Source organism: Lepidochelys kempii, chromosome 3 (genome assembly GCF_965140265.1).
Source record: "Lepidochelys kempii isolate rLepKem1 chromosome 3, rLepKem1.hap2, whole genome shotgun sequence".
In the NCBI taxonomy this organism is placed as follows: domain Eukaryota; kingdom Metazoa; phylum Chordata; order Testudines; family Cheloniidae; genus Lepidochelys; species Lepidochelys kempii.
This window is the reverse complement of record NC_133258.1, coordinates 209,131,885-209,143,636: the sequence shown is the minus strand read 5'-3', so window position 1 is coordinate 209,143,636 and position 11,752 is coordinate 209,131,885. Positions and strand designations below refer to the sequence as shown.

At 48.3% G+C, this 11,752-nt stretch overlaps 1 protein-coding gene across 1 annotated transcript in view; it reads right to left on the bottom strand.

Annotated features, from left to right (window-relative positions):
• Positions 1–10,005: 10,005 nt before the first annotated feature.
• The window catches only part of BUB1 (BUB1 mitotic checkpoint serine/threonine kinase), a 44,311-nt gene continuing 42,564 nt past the window's right edge, over positions 10,006–11,752 (bottom strand). Inside the window, exons 23-24 of the mRNA XM_073336764.1 lie at positions 11,167–11,273; positions 10,006–10,410 (exon numbers count right to left, since the gene is read on the bottom strand). Of these exons, the coding sequence (XP_073192865.1) occupies positions 10,215–10,410; positions 11,167–11,273 (303 nt within the window). The 3' untranslated portion in view covers positions 10,006–10,214. The remainder of the gene's footprint in view (positions 10,411–11,166; positions 11,274–11,752) is intronic.

Below are 11,752 nucleotides of genomic sequence, written 5' to 3'. Positions count from 1 at the left end.
TTCTTCTTCACTGACTGATCATGTGTATTCCACAATAGGTGATTCCAAGCTATATCTGCTGGAGGTGGTTCACAAGTTCCCAGGACAGAGGACAGCCCTGCCGAACCCGGCGTCATCCCTGGTTTGGGAAACAATCGCATAGTGCGAGATGAACGTGTGAACCGAAGACCACATGGAGGCCCTGCAAATGTCCTGGATGGGGACGTGGGCCACGAAGGCAGCCAACAAGGCCTGTGCCCAAGTCGAGTGTGCTCTCACAATGAGTGGCAGGGGGACACCCGCCAGCTCATAACAGGGGCGGATGCACAAAGTGATCCAATTGGAAAGCCGCTGAGTGGAAATTGGCTGGACCCTCATGCGCTCAGCCAAGGCGACAAACAGTTGCGAGGACTTTCTGAACGGCTTGGTCTGCTCGAGGTAGAAAGCCAGAGCCCGCCGCACATTGAGCGTGTGGAGATGGCGCTCCTCACTGGACACCTGAGGCTTGGGGCAGAGGACCAGTAGAAAAATGTTCTGACCCATGTGGTAGGTGGAGACCACCTTCGGGAGGAAGGTGGGGTGTGGGCGGAGCTGGATCATGTCCTTATGAAAGACCGTGTACAGCTGCTCGGAGGTCAGGACCCTGAGTTCCGAGACTCGCCTGGCCAACGTGATTGCAACCAGGAAGGCCACCTTCCACGAGAGGTGAGACCAGGATCATGTGGCCAGTGGTTCAAACGGGGGCCCCCATGAGATGAGCCAACACCAGGTTTAGGTCCCAATGCGGGACCGGAGGTCTAAAATACAGAAAAAGACGGTCTAAACCCTTAAGGAACCGGCCAGTCATAGCATGGGAAAATACGTGTGCCCTTGCACTGGTGAATGGAAGGCTGATATGGCTGCCAGGTGCACCTTGACTGATAAGGGCGCCAGGCCCTGGGCCCTCAGATGGAGGAGGTAATCAAGGATAAGTTGGATTGGGATGGCCACAGGGGAGACACCCTGGTCCGCCGCCCACTTAAAGAAACGGGACCACTTCGCCAAATAAGCTTGGCAAGTGGAGGGCCATCTACTTTTGAGGACACGCTGAACCTGTTCTGAGCACGTCCTTTCCTCTCTGCCTAACCACTGAGCAGCCACGCCATGAGGTGAAGTGCCTCTAGGCTGGGAGGGAGGAGGCGGCCCTGGTCCTGAGAGAACAGGTCCGGGTGGAATGGCAATGGCCACTGCGGAGCTACTGCCAGACCCGTGAGGGTCCCATACCAATGCTGCCTGGGCAACGCTGGGGCAATCAGGAGGACCTGGGCCTTGTCTGTCTTTATCTTCTCCAGGACCCTGCTGATTAGAGGGAATGGGGGAAAGGCACAGAGAAGTCAGCCTGACCAGGACAGGAGAAAGGCATCGGAGATAGTGCCCCTCCCCAAGCCCCCCCGGAGCAGAACCGGGGGCATTGCCGGTTCTGCCGAGTCATGAATAGAGCCACCTGAGGGCTTCATGGCAGAGGATCGGGCCCCACCTTGCCTGTTGCTATAGAACATAGAGGCCGTGTTGTCTGTGAGGACCCTGACTATCTTGCCCTCCAGGTGCATGTGGAAGGCCATGCACGCCAGCCGCACCACCCTGAGCTCCTTGATGTTTATATGTAGGGTCAGGTCTTGAGCCGACAACAGGCGTTGGGTCTGAAAGTTCCCCACATGGGCCCCCAAAGCCAGGTCTAACGCATCAGACAGCAGCTTCAATTATGGGGTCCTGTCCCTGAACAGGACCCCTTGGAGCATGTTGTTTGGGGCAGACCACCACTGTAGGGAAGTGATCACAGAGTCTAGCCCAGTGAGGACCATGTCCATCCTGTCCATGGCCTGGGAGAACTTCAAGGCCAACCAAAGCTGGAGGGGCCCCATCCTGAGTCTGGCTTGATGGACCACATACGTGCACATCGACATGTGACCCAAGAGTTGTAGGCAAACCCTGGCTGTTGACACCAGGAACCTTGTGACCGAGTCAATGAGACCTTTCAGGGTCTTGAATCTGTCTGGCGGGAGAGAGGTGCTGGCTGACACTGCATCCAGGAGCGCCCCAATAAACTCTATGCATTGAACCGGGACTAACGTGGACTTGGTGTTGTTTACCAACAGGCCCAAGGCGGTGCACATGGACAGGAGGAGTGCCACGTGATCCCTCACCTGTGACCGGGAGGTGCCCTTGACAAGCCAATTGTCCAGATAGGGAAATATCTGGACCCCCTGCCATCTGCATTAGGCTGCTACCACCGACATGCATTGTGTTAACACCCTGGGGGCTGTGGACAGACCAAACGGGAGGACCGTGAATTGGTAATGATTCTGTCCCACCACAAAACGGAGGAAGTGCCTGCGCCCCTCGAATATGCGGATGTGGAAGTACCTGTCCTGTAGATCGAGGACAGAGTACCAGTCCCCGGGATCCAGGGAGGGGATAATGGAGGCCAGAGAGACCAGGTGAAACTCAAGTTCCGCAATGTACTGGTTCAGACTTCGCAGGTCGAGGATGGGCCTGAGCCCACCTTTGGGATAAGGAAACAACAAGAGTAATACTCCTTGCCCATGAACTCCTCAGGCACCGCTTCTACCGCTACTAGTCCTAGGAGCTGTCCCACCTCCTGCTCGATCAGAGCCTGGTGCAAGGGGTCCCCCAGTAGGGACGGGGTTGGAGGGTGGTTGGGCGGGGAGGAAGAAAACTGGAGAGTGTAACGCCGGGAGATGGTGTTGAGGACCCATCGGTCCGAGGTTAGCCACGACCATTCCAGGAGGAAAGCACACAACTGGTTGGAGAAGGGTAACTTTATTGGATCCCTGGTGAGGACTGGCGGGATGCCCCCAAGCATCCCATCAAAAACGCCTTTTCCCCACCTGCTTGCCTTGGAGGACGCAGGCTGGGGGGCAGGCTGAGACTGCCTCTGAGGGCGTCTCTTATAGTCCCGCTGCTTTTTATAGGCAGCCTCATACTTCGGGAGGGCAGCCTGGGTGGGAGTTTGCTGCAGCTTGAATTTAGGTTTTGTTGGAGACGGGATATAGAGGCCCAGAGTCTGGAGGGTCATGCGGGAGTCTTTCATGCCATGCAGTCTTGTATCTGTTTCCTCCGCAAACAGAGCTGTCCCATCAAATGGGAGATCCTGCATGGAAGACTTTACCTCACTGGACAGCCAAGAGAGCAGGAGCCATGACGCCCATCTCATGGACACTGTGGAGGCCATTGATCGTGTGGCTGTGTCCGCAGCATCCGAGACTGCCTGCAGGGATGCCCTAGCGGCCGCTGCCCCTTCCTCCACTAGCGCTTTGAACTCCTTCCTATTGCACTCCTGGAGGGAGTGCTCCAACTTGGGCAGGGAGCCCCACAGATTGAATTCATACCAGCCCAGGAGAGCCTGATGGTTTGCCTCTCGTAACTGGGAGCTCAAAGACGAATAAATTTTCCTTCCGAAAGAGTCCAGTCTCCAAGAATCTTTGTTCTTTGGGGTCGGGGCAGGCTGACCCTGCTGTTCCTTGTGGTTGACCGACTCTACCACTAGAGAGTTGGGCGCCAGGTGGGTATACAAGTGCTTATGCCCTTTAGTGGGTATAAAGTACTTGCATTCCACCTTTTAAGAGATGGGGGACAACGAAGCCAGTAGTTCTACAGGGCATTTGAAATTTTAGCCACCCCTTCATGGAGAGGCAAGGCCACCATACCCGGTGCCGACGGGGACAACACATTAAACAGGGAGTCTGAGGGCTCCTCCATCTCCTCTGCTTGGAGGTGGAGGCTTGCTACCACCCCCTTTAAGAGTTTTTGGTAGGCCCTGAAGTCCTTCTGTGGGGCAGAGGGGGGCGGAGCCACAATCGTCTCCTCCGGGTGGGACGAGGCCGGTGCGGTGCTCTGGGTGTCATCCGGCACCGGAGGGTCCACCACCTGGTCAGACTCCGGGCACGGTGCCGAGGACGTACATCCCACCGACTCCTTTCTTGGGGGTCTGGAGTGGGAGGCCAACGGTGCTTCCGAAGCTCCGGCCACCGAGCGGGTTCCCACCGGAGGCCACGGTGCCCACAGGTACCATTGGGCTGGCCATGACGCTCTGTGCCACTGCACCTGCTGTGGCACCGGTGGGGCTGGGTGTTCGGGTAGCATGACCTGGCCCACTGAGGGACGACTACGACTGGAGACCGGGCTGGCGTAACATCTGCTGCTGTCATTGGACCGGAAGGAACAGCGGTGCCGGGATCGTGATCTCGACGTGGAGGACTGGTACCGACAGTAACAGCTGCTCCGCGAACGGCCTCGACGGGCAGACCCGCAACGGCGAGACGTGGCGATTGACGCCCAGGGCTGCGGTGTCTTGGCGGAGACTTGGAGCGGGAATCCGAGTGGGAACGGCATTGACAACTGTGCTGTGACCGACTGCGGTACCCTCTCTGAGACGAGGACTGTTGGTGACACCCGCCGCGGTCCCGTCGATATTCACTCCTTGAGGATGAGCGGCACCAAGAGTCCCGGCTGGATGGAACCCAGGCAGACAGTCTGGTCGGTGTCAAGGGCGATCCACATGGACTCTGTCCTGAGCGATTGCTGGGCGGTGAATGGTGTTGGGAAAATTCCCTCGGGCCAGAGGCGACTGCGGAGATCCCAGCGGCAGCTTGCCTCTGGAGCATGGGACTGACATTGGCTGTGCTCCGGGCACCGGCATAGACATAACATCCCGGGCTGCCTGGAGGGCTTCAGACGTGGATGGCATACAGACATCCGGTGAGGCCTGTTCTGAAGGGGCTGGGCTACTCCTCTCAACGTGAATTGGAGGCCTGGGGCCCGGTGGGGATTGAGGACTGCCCCACATGGGCCTAGCTTCTGTCCCAGACTTCCCTCGGTGCCGCTGTGAAGAGGGAGTCTTTCTGGCCCTCTTGGCATGCCGCGCAGACGGGGAGTGGTGCCAACTGGTCAATGGCACCGGAGGGTTGCTGCGTACTGATGCCACGGTGCCGGTTCGGAGCGGTGTGCTGGAGTCGGGGTCAGCACCAACCCTCTCAGGATGGCCCGGAGCCTAATGTCCCTTTCTCTTTTGGTACAAGGCTTAAACAACTTGCAAATCTTGCACCTTTCATTGATATGGGTTTCTCCCAAACAGCGCAAACAGTGCATGCGGGTCACTTCTTGGCATAGAACGCCTATAAGAGTTGCATGACTTAAACCCCGGGGTGCGGGGCATGCCCCGGCCCGGGCTCACTAATTAAACAGCTAACTAACTACAGGTACTAACACTGAACGAACAAACAATTCTGGGGACGAGCTACAACAAAGCTGGATCAGAGCAGTTCCAGTCTTCGCATCTTCACTAGCGGCAAGAAGGAACTGAGGGTGGGGGGAGCATGCAGCTTCCCTTATACCGCGCCAAGCAGGAGCCATTCCAGGGATCGCGGAGAGTGCTCCCACCCATGGGTATGGCTAGGGGAAAAACTTCCGGCACCGGTGCACCTGGCAAGCACGCACACCTATTGTGGAATACACATGAGCAAATCACTCGAAGAAGAACCTCCAAATTGCAGAGCAGTTATCATAATCTCTGGGTCTGCATGAGATGGGAAGAAATCATTAATATCACCGCCTGTGGAAGTCTGAGAGACTGGCGTTTAAAATCTTATTTAGGAAGTGAGAAAACACTGAGTTTCTCAGCAAGTTCTATGGCACTTTTTAAGAATTAGGCTGGACTCAAGAAAATATCTTAAGAACGGTCCTATCACCCAGTTTTAAAGTGTCTGTGGCACTTTAGCATATTGGCTTTTCAGAAACTTCCAAACTTCCTTACTCATGTAAATACCATTGATTTTTAGTAGGGCTCCTGGGGGGAAATCTAATCTGAACAGAAAATTGGTGAATGCTTTAATTTTGTTTAAGTACAGCTCTAGTATAGTATTTTCACTCATTTTAGAGACTTTTTTCCTGTGTATTGCCATTCTTTACCTACTAAAGTCTATAAAGGTTAATATTTAATATATAAACTTAGCTTTCTGGTGCAGAATAGATGCTGTTTAGCTGCATTTCAGTGGACAATGAATGATACATTAGACAACTATTTTGCATACAAACCCTCTCAAACTCAGTGTTCACAAGATTATCCTTTCCAGTCAGAATAAGAGAGAGGGGATTCTGTTTGTTGTGCCCAAGTTTTTTTCCCCTCCCAGCTCATCCCCTCCTTGCTCCAGCATGCCATGAGGACAGCTGTGCCATCCTACTTTCCCAGAACTGCAGAATGTTATAAATACAGGCTTATGAATTCAGTGTAGGGTCAAGCAGGAGGTTGGCGGTAGATGGAGACAGAATCATAAGTGATTCTGCCTCACACTTAAGTTCCCCCACACTTGCAAATAACAAGTGGTAAATACAGAAAAATGCAGATGAATTAAATTGTCTTGGATTAAATGCTGAATAATGCTTCATTTACCTCAGTGTAAATACCGCTTTACTGAAGTTCTTATTTCAGAAAGCACAGCTGCCCTGTATGCTCAACTCTCCTGGCACAGAAATCATGGAGTAACAGATTTACAAAGATTAGCCACTAGTGATTAAAATAGTGCCAAATGTGCGTTGCTTGTGGCTTCAGACATGCCACATAGCTCCCCCTGAACTGTGCAGCATTTGGCAGGCACTGGTAGATGGCCTAACTAGCAGATTTCTTTCATAGTCAGATTAGATTGTTCAAGTGCAATTTAGAATACTACATGGCTAGTGAACGCATCTCTAACTTTCCACATCAAACCAAGTGGATGGCTCAGATTTGGTAATACTAGTGTTCAGCTGTAAATTGTCTTTCGTTAGAAGACTATATCCATTCTGTCTTTGCCTTTGTAGATTGAGACGGATGTGAAAACAATAAATCCAGAGGTTGCGGAAGAAATTACTGCTACTCCTGATGGGACAGCGAACCTGTCTCTGCAAGAGAGTGTAACTATACAAGCAGGTATTCCTTAAACTCTTCTTCAGACTTTTCCTATGACACAAATTCTGACCGCAGTATGTCAGAACATAGACAATATTGCAAAATAAGCACAGACTATTTTTAATTGCTTTTGATCTTATCGCTTCTCTTTCAAGTCTCAAATTTGAGGTCTCTGGGCATGCATGTTTTGTTATAGTTGGATTTTTTGAGCTTCCTGTTTATTTAAAAGACCAGGCCAATTTTTGCATTTATAATTAAGATACTCTTACATATAACACAAAGTGCATGTGGGTGCTTTAGATACTTATTCCAGTTACATACTGCAGTCACTTTTTCATTTATTGCAGAAACAAAAATGTAGAACAATCTTTCCAAAAATTCTTGCTCCCCATGAAGGTAGAAATGACTACCCTAACTCCTTTCTATAGACCTAGGACAAAAGGTGTCACTTCTTAAACTGGAAATGTATTCCAGGCAACAAACGCTGTAAAATGTACTAAGAAAGCATCAATATCTTATGCTGGAGCATAATGATTTAAAAATCCAATACAAGAGTCCACAAAGCATTGTGTGTGTTTTTACATACCAGAGGGTGATGCCTTGGTACCTCAGTATAAGCCGTCTGCCAACAGGCTACATTTGTGTGCTAGCAAATTGGTAATCTTTGTAATTTGCTCTTTAGTGAAGCAATGATTTCTCTTCTAAATTCTATGTTCTAATTACAGACTCCAAGGGAATTCTTACTACAACTAATTAAGTTTCAATTTGCAAACTCCACAATACCATGGAAAATTAGGTGGGTAGAGAAGCTCCTAAATAGAGGAGGGGCTACAGCCTTTAAGGTACAAAACAGAAATCAAGTAGACAAGACAAACAGAAGGAGCAAAAGATAAATAGCGGTGAGGAGGGAATGCACATCCTTTGAAAAGTCTCCCACAAAAATAGCGAAAGCCTCCTTTCTGGAGGCATTTGAGACTAGACCTGCTGCAGTGCTAGCAAAATACTGTAGGTCAGTTGTTCTCTGTCAACAGAATCGAGTGTTTTGAACAAAGTAAGCAATGGAGGTCTGCGGTGTTGAAAGGGAAGGTGGTGCCCATAAAAGCTTTTTCTCCCTTTGCTGGCAGAGGTTGGGCTAGATGTGAAATAGGTTACCTTTCACATATCTAATTAAGATTCTAGTGACTGACTACTTTTTTCCCCCCTCCAGGCTTTCTGTGAGTTTGGCGAGGCAAGATTGCTAGAATAAGCGTGTAATTTGAGTCATGTTGCTGCATAATAGTTACAAATGTGACTAAAATTCCCATAACATTCTAAGCTATCAATTAGTAGCCTGTGTCAGTTACGTTCTCCTCTCCCCAGGCCATATCAGCTCCATCCTACTTCCCTCTAAAAGTGTAGGAAGCCTTCTGCTTGCTACAATTTGTCTTCAGCCCAGTAGTACTGTCAGCCCTGGAACAGGAGACTTCTACCCACAGCTGCAACTGGCTTTCTGAACTCTGCCTCTCTTGGTTCTGTGTGATGTGGGAGATGGAGCTGGGTATCAGATGGCACTATAAGACTAATATCAGGGAAAGGGTGGTCTGATGAACAGGATGGGCATCCCAAACTGTCACAAATCCATTTCCCTGTCACAGTACCTGTAACAGGAACTCTCCATAAAACTTCTGGACAAGAAAGTGTCCAGGGGTAAAGTAGTGATTGTTTCTACGCCAGTCACTGTCTGTAGGTGAATGGCTAGCTGAAGAATCAAGTGCTCTTAGCCCAGCCAGTCACTGACAGGGCAATGCCCTCCCTTGAGGTCACTGTTCTATTCTGAAGCACAGAATTGATAATATGCAGCACATGGTGTCCTGGACACTGTTTCAGTCTTCCAGCAGTGCATAAAGATCAGCACAGATTCCAGCTGGAAAGCAGCTTTATGCTACAGTAGCAGAGAACACGTTCTTCTTATTTCAAGCCCTGTATGACATAGATCAGAAAGCTCAACACCTGCTTCAGTTCCTACAGGTCTCTTAGGCTGAGCAAACAAAAGGAAACAAAAGGTCTCCATCAGCATGTTGCATGCACTATCGTCTCAAGCTCCTGAGGAAAGCTACATTAAATAGTAACTCTTTCCGAGTTAATTGTAAAGCAGGTTCTGCCTAATCTTGCCAGTCTTCTGAGTTACGGTGTAGCCTCTATTCACTGGCATTCAGCCTATTAGGGAGCAGCAGTGTCACTATTCCACATACCGTTTCTTTCAGTAATCAAGTATTCTGATGGCTGGAGATACTGTGTCTCTGGTGAGCTTAGGTTTGGAAACACATTCCTGTCTACAAAAGGACATAGCATTTAATTACATCTCCAAGCATGATGGAAGTATAATTCTTTTTTTGTTCCTAAAGTGGCAACCTAATGTCTCTACCTCTGAGCAGCAGCTACCAGATAAAGAATCCTGACACCTTCACTAAGCTTTACAGACACAATTACAATTCCTGTGCAGAGAGCTGGTCCAGAATTCTAATCAGTTCTGGTGGTCTGAACAGAAGCCCTAACTTCACACGAGGATAGACATTAATCTATTCTGGATAAATTCCTGCAATTGTCAGAGATGATATTAAATCCAGTTTTTATGTTGCATTCCACATTTTTTCAGGTCAGATTTGCTTTCTTTACAAAAAAAGCCCATTTTAAGCAATTTGAATGGACATTACAGCCTTGTCAGATGCTCTAAAAGGGATTCCAAGTAGGAAACATTTTGTTTCAGGTCAAAGTAGTTCTCTGACTTATGTTATGGAGGTCATTTGATGACCTCAATGGTCCCTTCTGGCCATGGAATCCATGAACTGGTTGGGCCTTTCCTCCATTTGCCCATAATGAACCTAACTGGTCACAATGACTGGTCTCAAAGCAGCCACTACCTTCCACCTGTTTATCAGTTCATCTTTATGCATCATGTACCCAACATGATGTAACTATTATGGACAATACCTTGTGGTAGAGAAAAAAATCATCATTTCTGAAAGCAAAGGAGATTTTGCTACTGCTGCATGAGACCTCTAGCTGGTCTCCCACATTGAAGTCCACCAAAGTAACTTTAAAAATTCAAGTCAGAATTTCCTAAAAAGTCATATAGCTTGTGTAGATTAGTTTCTCCATGACAGCAGAGGCAAATATTCAAGTTGTCAAGGACAAAGTTCACTCAAAGATCAGTAGCAAACCAAGTGTATTTTGAAAAGACATGACATTTTAAAAGTATATGTAGAAAGCTTCGCTCCAGATTAAGAGAAACAGAAGTCTTTAAATTCAAGGCTTATTTTCGTGAACGTTTGTTTTCTATGAGCAATATCACAAGCCTATTGCGGAGGAACTTTATTTCCTTAGCATATGACTTTTGGAACAAGTCTCTTAGCTTTTTGCGTAAAGCTCCCAAAGATGGAAGGTGATGGCAGTCTGGTATGTTCAGGAGGCTGCAGAATAACTCATTCCACAATTCTGCATTAGGAATCCTAGAAGAGAAAAACAAGCACTTCATTACAGAGTCAGCATATCCAGACTGTTCTCAATATATTTAGTTTCAGTTGACCTGTTGGGTACACTTATTCCAGTTACAGCAAACAAGTGAGTTACCTACACTTAGAGAAACCCATTGTAAGAGGAAAAAACAAGTGTATTTTCTAGTCATACAGTGGCAACAAGTACAACTGTCCTGTTATGGTACTTGACTATATAGTTGAATTTCCTTCTAGCCTCCCTCTCTCCCATAGAGTGCATTGCCTTCTTAAACAGGCCAATGTTTTCATCCACCCAGGAACCTCCAACCTGGGGCATTTGTGGACCTTACTCCTTAGACAAGATAATGCAATTTAACTAAGCAACATGTTACAAAGAAGCCAGTCAAACTTGCTGACTAGTGTACTATCGTGTGTTAAGTCTATTTGCTGTAAATTTTCCTTAACTTCTTGGAATCTGGCACACCCACTGCTGAAAAGGCAGTTTGTGCCTGAAAGACTTCCTGCATCAAGTACAATGCCTCCTCAAGCAGCACGTGTGTGTATGAACTTGCCACACTTCAGCCTGGAATCATGGGTTTTAAATCATCAGGGGGTAACTAAGACAGTTAAAAAGCTAATTCTATGTTAGCAGCTTCCCCAGAACTGGGTGCAGAAGATAAATCTCTCTAGCCATCTAAAACGAGTAGTTTTAGCTGCATTTTATAAAAAAGTTCTCCTGAGGAGCTCCCCTTAAGATGCAGTGATACCAACCTTCTGAAGACTCCCTCAGTTTTCCAGATTCCTTCTTCATTTCTCACCCTCATGTAGGTGCCAAAGAGCATGCAGTATATTGTTCCAGCAATTCCAAAGTAATCAGTCTAAACAGAGAGAGATGGGTCTATTGTGAAGAAGTCCAGATTAATAATTTAGCACTATTACTTAAAAGGTGATCTGAAAACTCATGCTGCTCAAGTATTTCGGGGAACATACTTTCTTGCTACCTTATGATTTCAGCTGGACAAGTCATCTGAGCAGAAGTTGCAGGATCAGGCCTTTATATAACAACAGTTGTGATCTTAGTTATCAGTGGAAGTTACAGCAGATAGAAATGCAAACCTGTTTTGCTATGTCCAAGCAGAATCCTGCCTATCAAGTTTAAACACTGGACTCATGTCAGATGGCCAGAATTTAATCACCGAGGCCCGGATCCACAAAGGGACTTAGGCATTGCAACATTGAGCATCATGGCACCTAACGTTTAGGCACCTAGAGAAGGAGGGGGAAAAAACCTCAGAAAAACCCAAAATCCCACATAAACATTACAATCCACGAAGCCTGTGTTCAGAGTCTAGGCTCC